At 42.5% G+C, this 23,711-nt stretch overlaps 1 protein-coding gene across 1 annotated transcript in view; it reads right to left on the bottom strand.

The window, feature by feature from the left end:
* Positions 1–23,711, bottom strand: part of THSD7B (thrombospondin type 1 domain containing 7B) — a 356,836-nt gene that overhangs the window by 212,610 nt on the left and 120,515 nt on the right. Inside the window, exon 3 of the mRNA XM_028744996.2 lies at positions 384–1,221. Within this exon, the coding sequence (XP_028600829.2) occupies positions 384–1,221 (838 nt within the window). The remainder of the gene's footprint in view (positions 1–383; positions 1,222–23,711) is intronic.

Below are 23,711 nucleotides of genomic sequence, written 5' to 3'. Positions count from 1 at the left end.
GAGTTGGCTCCTATGCTGGGCTGCAATTATTTCATCCACAAAGGTGTTTCTTCCAGGCTTCGGATGACTTACATATGTCTGCACTGGCTCTCAATAGCCACGGAAGCTCTGGAAACAAATAACTATCCGCTCCCTTTGATGGAAGAAAACTTGAATGCTGTTGAAAATCAGCAAAACAAAACCTCATTTAAATTGTAGTTTATATGCATCCACCACTACCAAAAGTGTCTCTTCAACATATGAAACTTTAGCGCTAAATGAGACTACATGTAAATGAAACCAAAACACTGTACATGGCAAAATGCACATTCAAAACTAGAGAAGTAGCTATTTTTAGTAGTCTTTAAAGCATACATCTCTTAGGAATGAAGCTGATCTCTTACCTCAGCATAGCATTCTTCCCATCGCTTCTCGTACATCTCACCTGCCTTGTTTGGTAACCAATTTCTATATCCCAAGGCTTGGAACTGTAGTGTGACCTAGATCTATGAAAATTCTGGAAATTCTCCACCACTTGAAGTTTGAAGGTGCTTCGTTCTGTTGATTCGGAACCAAAATCCAGCATAGTTCTCCCAATCATATTCATTTCCTTAAGGTGAGGCATCCGACACTTACTCCAGGGTCCAACTTTAAGACTGTATGTATATTCCTCTTCACCATGAGGACAAGACATCCAAACATCGCAAACCCTCGATTCAGTTAGATTTGGGCATTTGGCTCCGCCATAGAGTGGCGGCGCAATAACAGAACGGGTCCTGTGTTGTAAACTCTTTCCACAGTGTCTGCCACATATAGACCAGGAGGAAAACTCAGACACTACACAATCCCGTGGGCAAGGTATTAGGCAAGCTTGTTCCATAGGTGGCTGAGGGGTAAAATATTCACATATCTCATTCGCAACTACTGTTCTGTTCAACTTCTGTATACATTGTACCTTTCTGTGTTGTAATCCATGCTGGGCTGTTACACATGCTGAAGTTCTTGGTCTGACTTCACCAAGGGCAAAAGGAACAAGAACACACAGGTGCCATTCTGAAACTTCCCACTCAAAGAGTTCAAGATGCCAGTCACATATTTTAAAACAGCTCCTCTGGCTTTCAGGTCTGTCACTTTGTTCACAATTTGAATGATGGGTTGTCCACCCTTCAGAATGAACACACCAGACTACTCGGCTCTGAACACCGCCCGAACCACAATCACCTATACATCGTCCCCAATGACCTAAAAAAAGGAAAGGAAAGGAAATCTTAAAGAATTTGTTAAAGTTTGCATCTATGAAGGGAATAACTGGCTTGACGTGTAAAATGATCTCTGTCTCTTTAGAACCCCCCGTTTCTCAAATTCACCATCCTTCACTAACAGAAAATGGGGAAACACAATGCAACTACAGACCAGAACAAACAGCTGCAAGCAAGGAATTATGCCCAGCAAGACACACCCAATCCAGGCTTCTTGCATTTCAGCGCTGTCTTCTGCAGGGTTTTCACAATTTGTGGGGAAAGCTTCTTTTAAAAAAAACCCTATATACCTATTTATTTTTAAACACACCCACACCTGTAGAATGGGTTGTGGTGGGGGTTGTGTCTGAACCTTGCAATTTATAGATCCTGTTTCTACCAGTTTTGCAATAAATATTAAGACGTAGCTCAGTTGGCAGAGCATGAAACTCTTAATTTCAGGGTTGTAGGTTCAAGCCCCACCTTGAGCAAAAGTCTCCTGCATTGCAGGGGGTTGGACTAGATGACCCTCGTGGTCCCTTCAAGCTCTATGATTCTATAAAACCACTATCCGTTTATTTCAGCCCACATTTAAAATACAGTGTTTTAAGAGCTGAGACTGGAATTCTGCTGGCTTTGAGTCAGCTTTTATTCAAGTCTGTCCAAGTTTCCCCCTGATGTGCACCTACTGAAGTAGGCAGGTCATCCATCTTTGCTGAACAATTATCTCTTGGCAGCTCTTTCATGGAGGCCTGGTCACATTTACTAATAAGGAAGAGGGAAGAAATGCAGAATAGTCATGAGCGCAAATTGAGAGGGATCCAGGACAAAATGTGAAAGCAAAAGGGAAAGAGGTATTGTTTTGTTTTTGTCATCACTGAGGATTAGTTTTCGATTGGATGCAGAGTGAGCCCAGTGGATTGATTAAACCTATATTCATGCAATACACCCACCTAGGTAATATTTCCACCAGGTTAGATATAAAACTGCCATCTGTTAGCATACAAAGCCCAAAAGTAAACCCATGAGAATTATAGAAAATGGTTGAAGACTCTCTTAATAAATAAATTTATTATAATAATAAATTATCTGTGCACTGTCTTCTTAAACACTACCCAGCTTTTGAACCTCTTTGACTCTCTTCCTTTGACCCAGGAGGGTCAGGGTAGGAAATATGAGGCCTAGGGGGTCAAATATGCCCCTTCTGACCTCTCTATCCAGCCCATGAGCTGAAAAAGGCTCCCCACCCCTAACAGAGGATAAACCTTGATACAGATATGCATTAACACCCATGCCAAAGAGCTGTACAGACCCATTAAAACCATTTAAGTAGCCAACGCCTGCATTACGTCAGAGGACACAAACTATCAAATTCTTTTCCCCAAGTGACACGTGGCTGTCTTCCACAAAACACATATCAAAATTCTTTAGCCTTCCTCAAGTTTTGCCCAGATTCTTTTCAGATTTCACTTATGCCAAAATTTCAGAAAAACTCTGCCTACCGGGCAGAGAATGTGTGCATACTTTGGTTGGAAAGTGGTCCTCAGCCAAAGAACATCTATACCACAGCTTTCATGGCTTCTCTTAAAGAATGCTGGGAAATTTTGTCTGATTAATGTGATAGCCACACATACATACACACAGTTCCTAGGGTCTTCGGGGCTTTGTTAAACCAGCTGAAGTCTCCATTGTAGGTATATCATGGCAGCACATTTTCTAGATGTCCAAGTATTTGAACTGTATAAGCTTCTGATAACAGATTGATCAAAAGATCCGATATACAGAGATTCTGAAGGAAATAATTTGCATAACCTCAAGATGCAATCCTAAACTGAGTTGCCTGGGAGTAAGCACCAATGGAATCAAAGGGATTTACTTCCGAATAGACACAGATAGTTTTCCACTGTCAGTATGTCAGAACAGGATGGCATCAAATTGAGAAGGTAAGAAACCCTTGCCTCCCACAACTTTGATTGTGATTTGCTGTTTTTTAGCATTAGAGATATTTGAGGTGAGTTAAACACTAAAAATAAAAGAAATGCAGGCAAACATAGAAGTGATGAAAGGTACATTTACTTATTATTCTACCATGAACAGAAGTTGCATTTAGTACTTCTGCATACAAAAAGAAAATTATCCTCTCTTAAAGGCTAACATATATTAATCAAATTTTCTCTCAGCTTCTTCATATATACCTTCTAGCATCTTCAATTATAAGCAGGAAAATGGGAAATATATACAAAAACTCATTTGAAAAGTAAAAATGGCCTAGAGGCACATGCAGAATTAATATCAATTTATACATAAAAAAGTTTTTTTTAATGTGTTGAATGAATTAGAACAAAATTTATAAAGAAATGATATAGTCACAATGTAAAACTCATTTCTGAAAGGTTTAAGAAAACAATTTTTAAACAGGAATAACAAATAAAATGAATAGCTAAAATTGCTGCATCATTAAGACCTCACTTTCTAATCCTTCAATGTCAGCTCTTTCCACCATTGTGAAGCAAAATTCATCAAGCATTGGATTGTTTAACCACTAACAGACCATCATGAGATAGATTTAATATAGAGACCATCATGAGATAGTGTTTTAAGTCTTTACAGGTAAAAAAAATAGCACTTTGAATTGGGCCCGGGAACTAATTGACAACCAGAGCATCACCCTCTGCAAATGACCATCCAAGTGGTACAGGAACCAATGCAAAGTGGGACCGCCCACTCCCAACTCGGACAGCCCTCCCAGAAGGATACCATGGTCAATGGTATTGAAAGCCACCAAGAGGTTGAGGAGAATTATTAGGGACACATTTCCTCTGTCTCTCTCCTGACAGAGCAACATCCGGGCCAAAACCCAGACTGAAATGGATCCAGAAAATCAGTTTCCTTCAACAGAGCCTGATCTGGTCTGCGGACACCCACTCCAAAACCTTGCCCAAGAAGGAGACATTGGCAACCGGCCAGTAGTTATTTGAAATTTCCAAATCCAGGTTTTCTTGAGGAGTGGTTTTTCCACCGCCTCCTTCAAGGAGGCATTAAGCACCTCCCTACTGAACATCTCCTACTGAATATGTACACAGCAGTTACATAGTGTGTGAATCTGCATTTCTGCTTATTGAAGACTGTGGAAGTCAACCAAACTGTTCTATACTATGGATAGCTCAGTTGGTTAGAACTTGGTGATGATATGCCAAGGTTGCAGGTTCAATCAATGAGAGGGCCACATGTTCCTGCATTGCAGGGGTTTGGACTAGATGCTCCTTAGGGTCCCTTCCAACTCTGCCACTCTATTATTCTATTATTAACTTTTTTATTTCACGGTTGGCTTTGCCTGAGAGGCCTCCTTTGTCCTCTCTCTTTCTGTTTCAGAGGCAAGATTTGTGATTATAATTAGCACACATGTAAACAACGTATATGGGCAGCCACAGTAATTTGCAGAGAAGGGTTGCTGTGACTGCACAAGTCATCATATCCACATGTCTAGCCCCCTTACAGATGCTCACTTTCTCACATTTCTCCTCTCAGTGGGAGTACAACATAATCACAAAGGAAGCAACTCCTACACATCATTCCCCACCCCAATATAAACAAGGCCATAGTGAACATAAAAATAAGACTCGTCAAAGAAGAATTTATAGTATAAAAATAACCAAAATCTGGTTGTGTGTGTCCACGTCAGACAGACATCGTATCATGGACTCCAACTCCTGACACTTGGACAGGCTGATAACACTGAAGCCAAAATGCACAATGCATATGTATGTTCAACTTATTCCTTCTGCCCCCCCCCCCCACAAAAAACCCTAATCTTTTCTATTCTGTTTTTAAAAGAAACTATAACAAACATATAGAATTTATTCTGATGGGTTCTCAGTGCCTCTTGACATTCGCTGTTAAACACAGCAGCAAACTAATCTATGATGCCTCATTGCGCCACCAAATTTCCACTTCCGTAGTTTAAACAGAGTAGAAAGCTCCAGATCTTCCCACTAAATAGTGCTTGGTAATTAGCAATTAATTAGATCCTTTAAAAGGCTATAATGAGCAGTTTTTCTCCATAAATCCATGATCCATTACCAGAAATAGCTGCAGAGAGTGAACAAGAATGTGCTTACATTTATTAAAAACCAAAGGAAACAGTGGCTTTAAAAAGCCATAATTATGGGCTGGCATTGAAGTGATTCACAAAGACATATAGGCCTTCAGCTCCCAAGTCTGCATCCTGCCCTAATCTAAAAACTCCTGTCAATCACCAGTCTGCATGCTTTCCCTTGGTTTCTTCACAATATAAATACAGCCTCTCATTTTCAAGTAATAGAAACATCCAGGAACAGTTTTCTCGTAGGAAGAAATTACTGGAGAGCCACGGTGCCTTTGTAGTCTCTGTATATTCAGAAGCATTGAGGTGTAGCAAGAGGGAAGTAAACACACCCTGCACACATTGGCTGTGTACACACCATTACCTTTAAAGTAGATTTCACCAAGGCCACCCCCCAAAATCCTGCGAACTGTAGTTTCTGGTCTGCATCACTTATGCATGTGTTTGGTTATTATGTCCTTTCTATTCGAAAGAAAGAAAAAAAGAAAGAAAGAAAGAAAGAAAATCTGCACAAAAATCTGCATCCATGCTCCAGGATTTGTATTTGCATGGTTACCCAATGGGGGAACACACATTTTTTGAACTACAATGTTCAAACACATGTTGCCTCTGTGTCAACAAGTTTGTTCCTTCATTTCAAGTAAACAACTAATGGAGCAAACCACCAGGGTACTTACAGTATTCAAATAATAGGTTTCCTGGTTATATAGCCTGCTATTGGGAAAAGATACTGTACATCTGCACCGCTGGATTGATGTCATGTGCTACTGCACGTGAGGCTTCTCATGAGGGCGATTTGTAAACAGTTTGCCCAGAATGTAACAGCCAGACTGCTGATAGCAATAAGCAATAGTCACAAAGAGTATATAACATCAATATTGCAGGAATGCCTCCAGTTGCAAATTGTGATATGAACTAGCCTGATCCACATTCCCCATCTTAATCTGTGGATCAGGACAGATATCCACCAGCTCTTGCATTTCCAAAATGCTTTACATAGTCCTCAGGCTCAAAACAGTTACAAAATATTTTATCTCAAAACGTGCTTTTAATGCAGAAGTTTAGGCATGTGCACTTTGAGATAAAATGCATTAGAAATACATATTTAAATGCAGATGACTTGCTTTTTATTCAAGAAAAGGCTTTCCCCCCCCCCAAAGTCTTCCACAAACTCAGATATTTTGATGCAACTCGTCTGTCTCGGTCTTTTCAGTTTATATACATAATGAAATCTCTCCATTCACCTTAGGAAGTGTCTTGTTTGCTTTGCCCTCTAGCTAGTCAGACTTTTTGTGTTATTATTTCAGAGATTATGAGAACCTAGAGTTTATCATACTACATTTCAGTGGTGTATTGGTGCACATTGACACTGGTGGGGTGGAATGCATGGAGACCAACCATAAATGGGACCAGAGGTAATGGCAGGCATTGTCACCCTGACTTGTCAGTAAGAGATCAGAAAGTGGTGGAGTGGGAAGGCTGAAGTTGATGGCACAGTACCTTAAATGCCCTAATGCAAAAGCCGCCAACATTTTTGAGATAGTGGGCACATTTTAACTTTGAGGGAGTCCTGGGGATGCCAATCATAAAATAGCTGCTATCAGGAGAGCCGACTTGGTCCCCAGGTTATGGGTGCCTGGTGCGTGCAACTTCATGCACACCCACACCCACGCATGTTCGACTGATGCACAACCATGTATACACACGGCACCGGGAAATACAGGTAATTAAGTACAATTGATTTAAACTGCAAAAAGATGCAAAAACAGACAGAAAAGGGTGGGGAAATGGCAACTGCAATCTCATGAGCCTTTGCACTGACCTTTAAGGCCTGTAGAGAGTTGGTGTTCGGGAATGGCGGTTTCAACAGTTTCCAAAGGTTTAGAAGGCGTTTACAGGCTTTTAAGATGGTGCTTCCCACTATACGCAATTCATGTATACTCGTGGTAGCTGGGAATGTAACCCCCACGTAAATGGGGAGGCTCCTGTACTTTAAGACCACCCATCATGAAAAATTCCTTCTCGTCTGGATTATGTTTCAGCCGAAACTGATCCGAAACACCCATTCAAAGGTAAAACCACCATACCTTATTCAGATGGAAAGGAGAAATAGAGTCAAGTGACAATGGCAAGCTGCCAGCAACCCACTTGAAAACACTGGATGAATTCTTCCAGTAGTCTTGTGTATAAGAGAGAGAGAGAGAGAGAGAGAGAGAGAGAGAGAGAGAGAGAGCGCACTGCACATAAAAGCTCAGTGAGGGGGGAAAAACAGGCTACCAGCACCACCTTTGTGGAGAGAAACATAGCACACACAAGGTCCCCAATTCAATCGTTTGTGTCTCGGCAAACAAGCAAGAGAAAGGCCCCTGCCAGAGCCACGAGGCATAATAACTCATTCATCTCTAAGCATCTTTGAGTACCATCAATATCTTTGCATCAATCGCGGGTTTTTTCTTTTGCTTTGATAGCTTTTTATTGTCAGAAAATTAGGAAATATAGCATCATCACGATGAGGAGTAACACCATTCTCTATCTTTTGTTAAAGCTATAAATGGCAAATATGAGTGCCTGGCAAACAAACCATCAAACACTTAACAAATGTAGAGGGCTAGAGGCATTAGGTAGAGGTTAGAAGCAGTAGGTATTCATTCATTTAGGGATAATGCAAGGGGAAGAATGCAAACAGTAAGCATGAGCAGAGGAGTAGCAGAAATGTCCCTGACCACAAGAGATACTTGAAACAACAACAAATGATTCTTTTATGCCGGGAAAATCCACAGAAGGGAGCATTCAGCAGCTGTCAGAAATGGTAAATGCTCACGTGAGATTCATTTCTAAAAAGTAAAACAAAACATGAAGCAAAGCCCTCTGGAATTTAACCTGCTGACAAATGAGCCATTTCTAGTGAGAAACTGTGTCTTTGTAACATTAAACCAACAGTCTCTAAACCCTCAGTTTAATCTGTACTGCAGGGAAGCACAAATACCCAGTGATACAAGAATCCTTCTTTCTCCACCTGAAGTGCTAACATAAATCCTTGTGCATTTAAGCATGAGAAGATTAAAAGGCATGATCACAAACCTCACACCCATCACTGAAGAAGCAACATTATGGGTTGTGATCAAAACAATTAAAAAAAATGAGGAAGCATTGCACAGAGAGGGCCTTCTGTTAGATGCCCTAGGTTTCGAACAATCGCCCCAAAGTAGTCTTGTTTGGGTTATTTGACAGTGAATTGAAATGTATTCACACAGTGTTTGAATGCCATGCTTCACAAATCCTTAGGGTTTCTCAGCCTCAGGTCAACGGCAGTAGGGCATAACGAGCAGGACTTTGGGGCAGGCACCCACAATGTTGGCATCGAAAGGTCTAAACAATTTGGGGTGTGCACGTGCAAAGGAACACCTGCTTTGACACAGACCTGTCCATTTCTTGAGACTGATTTTGCCGCTGCTGGCTGGGGTGCATTATGCACCATCCCAGGGAAGGTCTTTTCTGTAGTGGTGCTCAACTTGTGGAACTCCCTCCCCTCTGAAATAATCCAAGCACAAGTTCCAATGAATGAGGCACTGACAGTCATATTCTATACAGTGGTACCTCGGGTTAAGTACTTAATTCGTTCCGGAGGTCCGTTCTTAACCTGAAACTGTTCTTAACCTGAAGCACCACTTTAGCTAATGGGGCCTCCTGCTGCTGCTGCGCCGCCAGAGCCCAATTTCTGTTCTCATCCTGAAGCAAAGTTCTTAACCTGAAGCACTATTTCTGGGTTAGCGGAGTGTGTAACCTGAAGCGTATGTAACCTGAAGTGTATGTAACCCGAGGTACCACTGTACTTGTAGAAGCGTCCAAGACATCTTTGAGGATAGCCCCATGTGTAATGCATTGCAGTAATCCAACTGGGGAAGTATCAGGATGAGATCCCTGTGGGATTTGCCAGTACTTGAGGCTTCTCTCATACCTGCATGATAAACTGTACCTCCAGAAAGTACCTGCTGTATACAACCACTAAAAGACAGAGTAGCCCTGCCCTCCACAGGAACCATTTAAAATGGTTGTTAAGTAGCAGCTGCTCCTGAATCCTAATTTGTGCCCAGTCATCATTAGTTCTCCTTCCTATGTTCCCTAAGTAAGGTACTACACCCCCATCCATTTCAGAACAGCTTCACATTGCTGATTCATGTGCAGTTTACGCTCTTGCAGCCCCGCCATTTGCCATTATTAGTCAGTAAATTAAAGTAGCTAAAGATCTTCTCAGGTGAAAAGGTGGATGAGATAGGATTTACAAGCCTGTTAACAGAGCGCCTTGTAAAGGGAGGGATCAGAGAGGGATCAGAGATTGATTAAGTCACAGTAGTATGGGGAAAATAATTCATCACCATAGTATACAGCCCAAAACAAAGGGGTGATGCAGTAAAATGGCAGACTTGGGGAAGGAAGGAAGGAAGGAAGGAAGGAAGGAAGGAAGGAAGGAAGGAAGGAAGGAAGGAAGGAAGGTACTGAAGTTTTAAAATCGCAAACTAACATAAGTTTGGCAACATAATAAATAATAAAATCACAGTGTGCCTGAAAAGCTATCATCAGTAGCCCTGAGTTAAAAAGAAATGTGAATGCAGCTATATTTTAAAGCAGTCAATATTTGTAAGCTTTTTATTTGATGGGAAAAGTACTATGATGTCAGCCCATATTGCTTATCTAATTCAGTTAACCAGCACATAATAGTAGTTACAACTTGCTTTATGTGGTGTAGGCCGAATTGCTTTTCATGCCCGCAGAGTAAAAAAAATTATACAATAATTACGCTCACAAGGGCACAATGACATTTGCGCACACTTTTGACACGCAGGGCACACGTACATTGGAAAACAAGCTGTTTGGATAATGATCATATATTAGGGGACAAAATGGCATCATCAGCCCTAAAAATATGTAGTTTAATAAGGATGGCAATTATAATCATGTTTGCAGTTTGACATTTTGTCAACAGCTCACCATTCCACAGTTCATTCAAGTTTGGAAGCCAGTCCCCCCCCCCCCTCTCTCTCTCTCTGTGTGTGTGTGTGTGTGTGTGTGTGTGTGTGTGTTACTGTATACACACAGTGGTTTGCATCCAATAGGTTTCACTTAGTTTCCACTGAAATCAATGAGATTTAAGTTACACATTACGAACTTAAGTCCCATTCATTTCTGTGGGATACAGATTAAATTATTAATTCAATACCCGGATTCATTTTAGGCAGGTACTGTCTAAGCTGCATCTTGCAATTCATACTAGAGACAGAGCCCTGGGGGCAAGGGAATGAATATATTGCTTTTGCTGCTAGTTACTAACTGCACTCATTAGCATTTTATTAAAAGAAATATCTGTTTCTTCACTTCCATCCACCAAAGATGGATCACCCACAAAAAGTAAAAACGCATTACACAGCTCTTGTATGGGATTCAAGTGATATGCCTTTTAAAAGCATGGATTAATTCTTGGAATAGACAGCAACTACCAGACATAATAGCAGCAAATCATGATTTCATTACCGCCAGTCTGGAGAATTACTTTAGGCAGCTGCTATTACTGTTCTTCAAGATCATCCCAGTTCACTTTGGCTGAATATTTGTAGTTGACGTCTAGCATAAGTACTGTTGGCACAACTCCAGCCTCTCTCCATATGATCACGTTCTAGCCTGACAGTCTGACACTTAGAAGAAAGCTCTGAGTTGTTGTGCTTTTATCGTCATGGACAGATGCTGCTGACTCAAAATAAAAAGTCCGTTCTATTTCCAATTTGTCTGGAGGGTATTTTTTAATCAGTAGTTAATGGATAATCAATTCTGAGATGGCTACATAGAACACTGCATTATGAACTTGCTTATAAAATCCCATTAGCTTGTCTAACAATATGAAGGAAGAAACCATAAAATCAAGCCCTCCATTAACTTAAATAATAGCTGAATACATATTAGGATGTTTTGCAAAACACTATTTATAAACATGGGGGGTTGGATAAAATGGAAACACAGAGCTAATCACTTTCCGTTCACAGATCCAACCTGCTCATTTTTATCCATTATAAAGATTCTCTCTCCCCCCGCCCCCTCTCACACAAACCTCTTCTCTAAACTATTTACATGATGGTTAGGTAACCACAGGTACCAAGAATGAAAGAACATAGGAAGTGTCTGCTGGATGTGTCCAAAGACCCATCGAGTCCAGAAATCTGTTCTCACAGTGACCAAGAGTTCTCTCCCCACCTGCAGTTTCCAGCAAGTGGCATTCAGAAGGATTTCCCTTCTAACAGTGGAGTTAAAACCTAGTTATTATGTGGCAACAGAACCTAGCCAGATGCTGAGCACTATATGTATATATGTATATGTATATGTATATGTATATGTATATGTATATGTATATGTATATGTATATGTATATGCATGTGTATATTATGGGGGTGGAGAGGTGGTGCCGAAAGCTGGCCTTGTTCTCAAGATCTTGGAAACTAATGTTCAGATTACTAGAGCTAGCCATATTTGTTTGGATTGGTATGGCCCACAAAACCAAAATCCCATTATGCTCACAAGCAAGAGAAGCTTCGCAGGAAATTCAGATTAGGCACAAGATACATGAACCAGTCCCATAAACAAAATTACATGAGATTTACTTTCTACTAAGTGAGGAAACCTGGCCCATCCCTGTATTAAGTAATGTCCTGTTCTCAAACCCAAGTTGACATCATTTTGAGTGAAAGATCTGGAAGTCCTGCTCCCTGGAGTGCAGGCCTTTTTTCACCTGGCATGGGAGAGCAGGGCCCTCACTGACTCCAACTAAAAAAGCTGAGGGTGCTGAAGATGCCAGAGACTATCTTGGCTGTCTTTGAATGCAGACCCAGGTCACTGAGCCTGAGCTTCCATAGCCACCGCCCACCATGCACTACCATTGGTAGGACTGGCAGCAACAGAAGCATATATGTTCTGTGCTTATAATAAAGGTAAAGGTAAAGGTACCCCTGCCCGTATGGGCCAGTCTTGACAGACTCTAGGGTTGTGCGCCCATCTCACTTAAGAGGCCGGGGGCCAGCGCTGTCCGGAGACACTTCCGGGTCACGTGGCCAGCGTGACAAAGCTGCATCTGGCGAGCCAGCGCAGCACACGGAAACGCCGTTTACCTTCCCGCCAGTAAGCGGTCCCTATTTATCTACTTGCACCCGGGGGTGCTTTCGAACTGCTAGGTTGGCAGGTGCTGGGACCAAACAACGGGAACGCACCCCGCCGCGGGGATTCGAACCGCCGACCTTTCGATCGGCAAGCCCTAGGCGCTGAGGCTTTTACCCACAGCACCACCCGCGTCCCCGTGCTTATAATATTTTATTCTTTTCCTACTCATGCTGTTTTAAATGCACATTTAGTACCAGACTTAATTTAGCAATATTTTCATCTGAAATGTTTAAAATAGTTTTTGTTAGTGTCGTTAACTTTGCTGCATTAAATGTTTATGCTGTAGCTGACCTTGTAATGTTTTATTTTGAAATCTTTAAGCTAATATTTTAGTTTCCTGTTAATCATGTTGCTTTGAATGTATACTTTATATTTGACTCTCTTCTCTAATGTTTTGTTCTGGAGTGTTTCATTTGATGTTTTAATGTGTTGTAAACTGCTTGGAGATCCCACCCCTCTTAAAACTATAAAAGAGGCAACAAAATGAAATGAAATAAATAAATAAATAATAATAATAATAATAGTTTACATTAAAATATTTGTAGTAATATTTGTAGCAGTTGCTGCTGATTGAACAAGAACATTCCCCTGTTAAAGGTTTCAAGGCAGAGGGGTCTGATCAATGCCTGGACGCATTTGTGGTTAGTGTCCATATGGACTGGCAGGGCAGAAAGCAGGGAGACCAACAGTAGCCAGAGGCCAAGCTGATGACAGGCAGTGCCAACTAATTCTCATTTTCTCCACCATCCTCCTCCTAAAATGCTACACTAATAGAAAAGAGGAGAAAGCTGACAACCATGGCTACCCTGACCCTCTGGACTGGCTGTAAGAAAGAAGACTGGCTGATGAGGGCTGACTGAGGACAGACTTGAGACTGGTGAGGTCATGCTCTATGCACCCTAATGATCCATCCTCCAGTGCATTAGGGAGAGCCCTTGGGAACCCCATGTAAGCTGCCTTGGGTTCCATGATGGAAGAAAGGTGGGGTGTAAATATTAATTGAATACAAATATTAATTCTTCATCTGGTCATGTCACTTGACTTACCGTATTTTTCGCACCATAGGACGCACTTTTTCCCTCCTAAAAAGCAAGGGAAAATGTGTGTGCGTCCTATGGAGCGAATGCAGGCTTTCGCTGAAGCCTGGAGAGTGAGAGGGGTCGGTGCGCACCGACCCCTCTCGCTCCAAAGGCTTCAGGAAGCTATCCGCTAGCCGTGGGAGACCCAGCTCTCCCACGGCTAGCGGAGCGCTGCATTAATCCCGACGCTTGGGGCGTGCGGAGCTCAGCGCACCCCAAGCTTCTGGGTGCCGGAAAGGTCTCCGCTAGCCCTGGGAGAGCCCCGCGACGTCGCGGGGCTCTCCCAGGGCTAGCGAAGCGCCGCGCTAATCCCGAAGCTTGGGGCGTGCGGAGCTCAGCGCGCCCCAAGCTTCTAGGTGCCGGCAAGGTCTCGCTAGCCCTGGGAGAGCCCCGCGACGTTGCGTGGCTCTCCCAGGGCTAGCGAAGCGCCGGGCTAATCCCGAAGCTTGGGGCGTGCGGAGCTCAGCGCGCCCCAAGCTTCTGGGCGCCAGCAAGGTCTCCGCTAGCGCCCAGAAGCTTGGGGCGCGCTGAGCTCCGCACGCCCCAAGCTTCGGGATTAGCGCTCCGCTAGCCGTGTCTAGGCTGCGGATAGCAGCCTGCTTCCCGGAGCGTCGGGCGCCCTGAAAGCAGAGCTCCAGGCGCTTCGGGAACACATCCGCAGCGTGGGGAGCCTTGCAGGAATTCCCCACAGGGCTCCCCACGCTGCGGATAGCAGCCTGCTGCCTGGCGGGTGGGGCGCCCTGAAGCAGAGCGCCCCTCGCGCCAGGCATACATCCGCAGAGTGGGGAGCCTTGCAGGAGTTCCCCACAAGGCTCCCCACGCTGCGGATAGCAGCCTGCTGCCTGGCGGGTGGGGCGCCCTGAAGCAGAGTGCCCCTCGCGCCAGGCATACATCCGCAGAGTGGGGAGCCTTGCAGGAGTTCCCCACAAGGCTCCCCACGCTGCGGATAGCAGCCTGCTGCCTAGCGGGTGGGGCGCCCTGAAGCAGAGCGCCCCTTGCGCCAGGCATACATCCGCAGAGTGGGGAGCCTTGCAGGAGTTCCCCACAGGGCTCCCCACGCTGCGGATAGCAGCCTGCTGCCTAGCGGGTGGGGCGCCCTGAAGCAGAGCGCCCCTCGCGCCAGGCATACATCCGCAGAGTGGGGAGCCTTGCAGGAGTTCCCCACAGGGCTCCCCACGCTGCGGATAGCAGCCTGCTGCCTGGCGGGTGGGGCGCCCTGAAGCAGAGCGCCCCGCCCGCCGGACAGACATCGGCCAGCCCCACAAGCTCGGGGGACAGCAGGGAGGCGCAGCGCCACTATCCCGCTGTTCCACGACCTGGTTCGGTTTCCCTGACCTGCTTTTGGGGGGGAAATAAAGGGGAAATTTTTTTCCTTTATTTCCCCCCCAAAAAACTAGGTGCGTCCTATGGTCCGGTGCGTCCAATCGTGCGAAAAATACGGTAATTTTTATTCCTGCCAAGTACTTACAGCCACTGTGGTTTTTGGAACCTCACGCACATTCATCAACCTCCTTGGCTCCTTTGGCAATATGGCAGCATCTCAAAATGAGCAAGTGGTGAGCCAACAAGAGAGGGCAGACTTGCTTCCTCATGGACACAGGATGCCTTTTGGTTATCAAATTTATCGTCTTCCTTCAAATGGTATTAATTTGCTTGCGATTGATAATTTACCAGGTAGGCTTAACTCCCCTGCACTCCCTCCATTTCACGGGCTATTCTTCAGCAGCTGTCATATGGTTAACTGTAAAAACTTTTTCAGCAAACATTTTATAATGTCATTACAACTGTAGATAGTAGAACAATGTTGAACTAAGAAATTAACCTTGGCTATACACTGTGTTGTTAACTGGTATCTCTATTCACAGCTGTACAAAAGATAATTTTAATCCATACAATGTGAACCCTGATTGTGTTCTATATAATACCTCCTTTTAATTGAGGGTATAATATTACATCACAAATGCCTTTATCCAGCAGACTGTTAATCTCGTCACAAAGGAATAACAGGATGTTTGGCAAAAGCATTTTCAATTAAACCATGTTGACTCACATCAGTTATTTTATTTCTCAGCTAAATGCCCTGGCCAGGATTAGCATCAGGCAGAAAGGACCCTTGTTCATCTCTTTTAGTACTTTTAATATATTGAGAATGTGAAGCACCATTTTCCACTTCTTCTAAGATTGATTAAGTCAGCAACGCTTTACAGTTACCAGTGCAGAACTCCCATTGATCTCAACAGGGCTTGTAAATTTAGATGCAGCAAGAAAAACCCAAACTGTATTAGTAATTCAATGAATTTACCTATTATAGCCACATGCAAAGGAAGACAGAGCTCCTATACTTTTAACTGCTATATGGAAGAGGAAATTTTAACAGCTTCCCCTACAAGACAAAACTTGACTGCAAAGTTCCTTCTTCCATTGATTTAATTTCTCTTTCTCTCTGAGCAACTGTTAAAGGGACAGGAGCCTTTGCCTCTGTGCATCTTGTCACTCTCTCTGCTACTTCCTTTAACAAAGATGTGAAAACCAGAGACTGAACTGTGTGTATTCAACCTTACACCTTTCTTCAATAAGAATGCCATACTCTCATACCTACATACTGCAAAATGGACAATGCTTCCAACTCCACTCCAAATAATGAACAGAAATATCCACTGAACACATCCAATCTAGGAAGCTTTAAACAGGTTTATTCCCTTACAACACCTTTACAGAGCACACACAGAGAAAAAATTATTGTGTATTATATTTATATGCCACTCCTCCACCAAAGAGCAAAGGGGTGCTTACATTAATCTATCCTGTCTTATCTTCATAATAATTCTGTAAGGTATGTTAGGCTGAGAGTTATTGATTGGTCCAAGATCACCCAATAAGCTTTCCTTATCTGAACCTGGGTCTCCTGGTCCTTGTCCAACAACCACGCCACACTGACTTTCAATAGTACCGCTTACCCACTGAAATAGCTTATTGTAGGATTTGATGGCTAAAATAGGTTGAGGATTTAGATATGAATCCTCTTCCTATTATCAACAAGGGGATGTGTAGCCACAACTCCCTCCCATTATAGGATCCTACAAATATCATTATGGCTCTAAATTAACAATGAAGGTTGAGAAATATAACAACCCTGGAAGGAGCAGATTAAGTCGCATGTAATTTTTCATTCATCCCTGTTCTATTTCAAGAGGAAAACCTCAGGCCCCCAAAGAATCAGCAGGAGTTTTTCAAAAAGATGTTTCCCTTGGTTATACTAGAAGCTGCCTCTGTACTGGAAGCTGTGTGCTGGAAGCAGCTGTAGATTAAGTTTTGGGAAGCTGCTGTTTGAATGGAATGACAGCCCCTGCTGTGCAAGCCAAAGTGGGAGGGAGCCACTGATGCAAGCATATTGCTCCTACAAGCTGGCTGGCCTACAAAAGGTACTCCCGTCATTCTGTTTAATATCAGCAAATGGGATAACAGCCATGCATGGTGGAGTCCTGTCATTAGTCTTCTAATGCACTTGTATAGCTCTGATGAGGGGTACTGACAGATTTATTAGCACTATGCAGAGCACATACCCTTGATGTTCACATTGCTACTAATTAATATTCAATCCATATACAAAGTACACCCAGTCTTGAGGGTCAGCTGCATTAAATCTCATGGGTAGCCATTTCTGAACACTGCATATTATTGGTAGTATGTACGAAGGCACATTTGTTCTGTTTCTGAGAAATGGAAATAACACATCTATTGCTTACAGAGACATGGGAAGCCTGTCCCTTTATTTCTACAGTTTTCTGCTTTGTCTCCCTACTCTTACAAATCACCTACAGAAAAGCTGTGGAATGTCTCAGATATCCTTCCTTCATCAAACTACTTGTGTGGTTGCAGGGTTCTTCAATGTTCTCCATTCCACCCTCCCCCCAAAAAACAACACACTTGTACAAAAGAATACGGTGCATTTTGTTCCAACTTTAATTGATTGGACTATGCCAATTTGTTAAGTTTTGCAACCTCACCTGCGATCGTTTACAATGAAGGGCAAGATAGAAAGTTTGCAAATAAACATGCTATTCATCACAGTGCTAGAACAGAGATCTAGATCTCTTAACAATGTATCTGATAGATGTCTGCATTTAGAAGTGCTTTATCCTGTCCAAGCACAACTTGTAAAATAATAAAATAAAATAAAATAAAATAATTTTATTTATATCCCACCCATCTGGCTGGGTTGCCCCAGCCACTCTGGGCAGCTTCCAACACATATAAAAACATAATAAAACATCAAACATTGAAAACCTCCCAACACAGGGCTCCCTTCAGATATCTTCTTAAAGTTGTATAGTTATTTATCGCCTTGCCCTAATGGGAGGTCATTCCACAGGGAGGGTGGCCCTACAGAGAAGGCCCTCTGCCTGGTTCCCTGTAACATGACACTGGTGTCTTCCAGAACCTCACACCAGGTAATTTACAAAGCCAATTCACTCTCCACTATCAAGTACCAAGTACTGTTACACTCCTTGTTTATTAAATGTCCTTCATCTGAGGTTCATAGGTTTACAGTGATAGAGGGCACCAAGCTATGCAACTCCAGACTGATATGCCAGCTATTCAATGTACTAACCAGCCCTTGTATCTGAGTGGTTAACAAGAGACTTGTTGAGCAATCTATAGAGTTCTTTTAAAATGTCTGTTTGCAGATCCTTCATAGTGAAAGAGTTGGTTGAAGTCAGAAAAGTTGTTTTATGGCACCATTCACAAACATTTGGAATAAATTCAGAAGTCAAAATGCTATACCGATTTTGCCGTGCTTCAAACGCATTGATTCTAATGAGTTCAGGCAAGCCTAATCTGGGTCATGTTGCAGCCGTGACATTTAAAAACCTGTTACCTGCCAGTTGATTCCATGTGCTATTGATGCAATCTTTAACCCAAAAAAAATGTTATGGGAAGTTTTTTTCAAGATGGGAAATGCACTATTTAGCAAGATTAAAAGATTTTTTTTCTCTGCTTCCACATTGATAAATTGATTTCCTATAGAAGTATGCATTTCGACAATCAAAGAACAACACAATTATTATTTCTGTTCTTTCAGATAGGGCAGTCCCCAGCCCCAACCCCAACCAGATGCATGCCTTCAATGGTAACAATGGTTTTTTGGGGTGGGGTGGGGAGTAGGGAGAATGCTTCATATAGGAATCTTGCATATTTATCTCCTGAAATGCATTCTTTAAGTTGGACAACAGGAATTTGACTTTAACATAGGTGGTACATGACTCTAGTCAAGCTTGCAAAAATTTACCATTTGCCCGATAATAAATGCTGGAAATGTAAAGAAAATGAAGGTACATTCTTTCACCTTTGGTGGACGTGCCCTAAGATTAAGGCTTTCTGGGAAATGATCTATAATGAACTGAAAAAGGTATTTAAATATACCTTCCTGAAGAAACCAGAGGCCTTTCTCTTGGGCATGGTCGGCCAATTGGTGTCAAAGAAAGATAGAACTTTCTTTATGTATGCTACAACAGCTGCAAGAATACTTATCGCAAAGTACTGGAAGGTGCAAGATTTACCCACTCTGGAAGAATGGCAGATGAAGATGATCGACTGTATGGGATTGGCAGAAATGACTGGCAGGATCCGAGACCAGGGAGAAGAGTCGGCAGAAGAAGATTGGAAGAAATTCAAGGACTATTTACAGAAATATTGCAAAATTAATGAGTGTTGAATGATGTTGGATAGAAATTAAGGGGTTCATAGCTGTAATGTGATATGGGGGGGAAAATAGGGTATAGAAACAGGTTAAATTTATGGATAAGGATTTGCTGAACTAACAATTTGAACTGGAATACAAGAAGGGGAGGTATGAGGAAGTCAGTGAAATATGTTATTGAAAAACAGGTATTGTGAACCTTATGTGCTTTTAAACTTTTTCTTTTTGATTCTTTTTTATTGTATTAAATTTGAAAACTTTAATAAATATCTTTTTTTAAAAAAGGAATTTGACTTTAACATTATTTTGAATGGTGTGGATGGATTTGTATTATATGTGGATTGGTGATGGCAACAACCCATATGACTTTGAGGCAATCACACTCTACTATTTTATTCACATGGTACCTGACACTTTGGAAGGTTAAAAAGATTTACAGAATAATCTGAAGAGTCAGGCTGGGAAAGATCTGGTCATTTGGGTAAATTTTTTAGAAGCTTTAAACATAGGCGGCAATAAATGGCCCAGAACAACATTTCCCTCTACATGTTCCCAATTAATATGTCTGGTTATGTCTTGCCAGAAACTCCTGAACTGGTAGTCTCAGCAAAGAGCCAGAGAACAGCAAATCAACCTTTGCTTCTGCAGTAGAACTTTTTTGGTTCCGTCACCCACTATATAGCCCACTGTGTTCCCAGAAGCTTCTTCTGATGGTAAGTGGACCCTCCAGAACAGCATTAGATGGGACGCAGGTGGGCTGTAGTGGAGAGAGAAATCAACCAGGCTGCCTTTAACAAGTGGTAGTGCTCTTCTACTCACAAAAGACACCTTTGAATCCAATCCTGGAGGTGCAAGTAACGGACAGCAAAAGGAAATTGATGCATTTGTCTGTTAAATGGGAATGTGAGGCAAGGAGGAATGCTAACTAGAACTGAAGAAAAAGAGATGGCTCCCACAGTGATCCACAGGGTCAGGGCATGTTGACAAGGGAGAACATGGGCAAGATTCCTAGACATACCCCCCCAACAACTGCAGACGATGGAGATGCAAGGTTAGGATTTATCACCAAGCAGCAGCTTGGATTTGTAAAGAACTTTTGCAGGGGCCCAAATGAAAACATAAGCGATGTAAATAACAAAGGGCACAGGTACTAGCTGTCATAAGTTAGAGAAATTGAATTCCCCACCACAGAGGTGTAGCACGGTCACAAAGTGCATTCTACTAATCTGTGTGTTTGCAAAGGGAACCAGGTTCTTGCTGAAAGAAACTGGTTTGGATTTCTCAGAAAATGCAAACAAGAGTAATTACTTCAATTAAGGCAAAGGTACTCTTGCTGAAGGGAATCTGTTCCTTCTAAGACATAAATCAATAGCAGAATAAGAGCTGTTACCTGCATCAGATATGACCATCAGATACGACACTGATTCCAGAGGATTAATTAGGAATGCATTAATGTGACTCATTTGTCCCTGAGGGGGAATCCTCTGTTCTGCAGTCACTCTGAGATCTATGTTTGGTGGGAACCACTGGGGATTCTCCTGAATAAATGATAGTGGGCTTGTGCTTCCTCCAGTTAAATGTGCTGTACCACTGTAGCACATTTCACTCAAAGTAAATCCAAATTACACAAATACAGTAGTCTCAGGGTGTTGCAGAGTTTCAGTCAACTCAAGCTTTACTGATGACTGCAGAATCAGGTGGTGGTTTGCATGTGAGCCAACAGAGAAATTTAATATCAGCACACACAATACTTCAAAGAAATGCTCATTCAACAGTCAGCACCAAATGATGAGAAATCAAGTTCACAGAATTGCAGAGTTGGAAGGGATCCTGAGGATCATCTAGTCCAACCTGCATTCCTCCAGCAATGCAGGAATATGCAGCTGTCCCATACAGGGATCAAACCTGCAACCTTGGCATTATCAGCACCTTGCTCTAACCAACTGAGCTATCTATCCAAAGAACTTGGGTGGTGAAGTTTTACTCAGAGAAGACAAACTGAAATTAATGAACATGACTAAGTCAGTCAGCATTCGATTCCTGTTTTCACTCTGGCTGGGGTGAAGGCAAGAAAGGGACAAATTAAAAGTTCTACTGCTAAAATGTCTTTCTTCTTTTGGGGGATGGTATGTTTTCTCCTTCAGCCAAGAATTCTCTGTGTGTGTGTAAAGGGCAAAGAGAAATTGAGAAATGAGGGAAGGCAGGGGGAAAGGGGAAAAAAAGAAAAACTAGGGAGCTGAGACTTCAGGCTCAGTCATAAATTTGTGGCTGTAAATCTCTAAGAGCACAAGAGCAGCAGCTACTGTGGTGGGCAGAATGTTAACTGACAGTTCTCTTCCAGGAGCAGACATGCCTTTCTCTTGGGTTTGCGCAGTACAGCATTTGAACAAAAGGGGAAAAGACTCACTATTGACTTGTCTGCACTTTCAGCTGAAGAACCAAGAGGTCAGTTCACTCATTTACACATCAGACGATTAAAAACAGTTTAAAAACACACACACAAAGACAGCAAATGCATTTGATACAAGACAAAAACTATACCAAAGTAGGCATTTGTGACAAAGACACATTTATCCAGCCGAGAAAGCCTGTTGAAACAAAAACGTCTTCAGGTTTCCCCCCGGAAAAAGCTGATAGTGGGTGCCTGTTGTAGATCATCAGTAATGCTGTTCCACAGAACAGAGGCAGCCACACTAAAAGTCCTGCTCCAGGTTACTGTGGCTTCTGAGATCTCTGCAACTTGCAGGAGAAACTCTCCCACAGACCACAGCAGGAAGTTAGCATCTGTATTAACTTCAAACACTGAAGTTACAGTTATGCTTTCTTTAAAAAAATTTCTCCTTTTAATCGATTTGCACATTCTATTGAATTTTTACAGTTGATTTTTTAAAAAAGAACCTGACATAAAACAAAAAATCCCAGCTGACATCCATGGTACTAAAAAGGGTAAAAAAAAATGTAGAAGAGTCATTCTGAAGTAAGAGAGAGGCACTGTTTTCAATTCTAAGGTTAGTGGTATAAACAGGGGACAACCTTGCGCTGCAAGAATCACCACCCAGCCATGAAGCCCCCTTGTAGAGCTCACCTTTGGCTAGTCTCTTAACCTAACCTACCTCACAGGGCTGTGGCAAGGATGAAATTGAGAGGGAAGAACAATGTACACCACCTTTAGATGAGGCAAAACGTGGCATATAGATGTGATAATTAAAAATGAATAACTCCAACTGGAAAATGCATTTAAGCACTAGTGCTACTTTTAATTCTAGAACACACTTTGCGTCAACAGACTGGTGCCAGACCTACAAGAGACACAAAAAGACATTGGAACTCCCGTTTCCATGTTCTTATTTTATCTGTAAGCCACCTTGAGTCCCTGTCAGGGTATAAATTATTTAGCGGGGTGTGAATAAATATGTAATAATTATAACAATTCTCAAGGCTGGCTGCTACAAGAGTTTCCAGACCTTTCTTGGCATTTGACAAGTAAGTACAATGATCCTGAAGACAAGGGAAGCACAGAATTACTAGAGCCAGGAGACTTGTTAAATCCCTGCCACCCATTCAACTGATGAGCTTATTTAACTGTCAAAATTAGTTGAAGGATATTCTGTGTTGCCAGTGGCAATTAGATTGGTTCAGAAAACACATGATAAAGAGCTCAGCCCTGTTTGGGTGTTCACGCCTTACATGCAAAGCAAATCATTTAAGAGAGGGAGGGGTGCACAGCCAGGTTCCATGAGCTCAGGCGCATCACCTTTGTCTTATTTGCATGTCCTCGCCACCTAAGTAGGGTTCCAGTAGGCGAACCCCTGCTTCAGAAATTTGCTTTCCCATTCATAAGAGAGTTGCCAACAACAACAAAAATTAACGTATCAGCACATTGTAATCACATTTAGTTGGTGACTGCCCAGATTCACCCTACAGTTGAGGCTAGGCTGGTTTAGCTCTGGTAGTTGCCTGAATAGGACCTGGTGGCGGCTGGTGTCCACTGCGACTGGTAAGGCAGAACGCAGGGAGATCAATAGTAGCTGGAGCCAGAGCCAATGGCAGACAAGGAGAACCATTTCTAGTTTTTGTCCCTATCCTCCTTTCTGATGCAACACATAAGGACAACCCTTGACAGATGACAGCCAGGGCCAATCCCTCGACTGGTTGTAAGCAAGATCAGTCTCCACTGGAAAACACTCCTTGGAAATGCTGGAGGAGGCACTCTGAGCTCTTTGGAGGAAAACTGCTATGTAAGTTTTAACTCTATTGTGCAATAGATAGATGATTGATATATATATATATATATATAGAGAGAGAGAGAGAGAGATCCCTCCATCTTTCCTCTTCTTCCTTACTGTTCCATGACCTATCACCTCAGTTTATTGAATAATTATAAAAATGCCCCACTTTCTCAAACACACATA

Source organism: Podarcis muralis, chromosome 1 (genome assembly GCF_964188315.1).
Source record: "Podarcis muralis chromosome 1, rPodMur119.hap1.1, whole genome shotgun sequence".
Lineage (NCBI taxonomy): Eukaryota > Metazoa > Chordata > Lepidosauria > Squamata > Lacertidae > Podarcis > Podarcis muralis.
The sequence above is the reverse complement of the archived record's forward strand: the minus strand, read 5'-3'. Positions and strand labels throughout refer to the sequence as shown.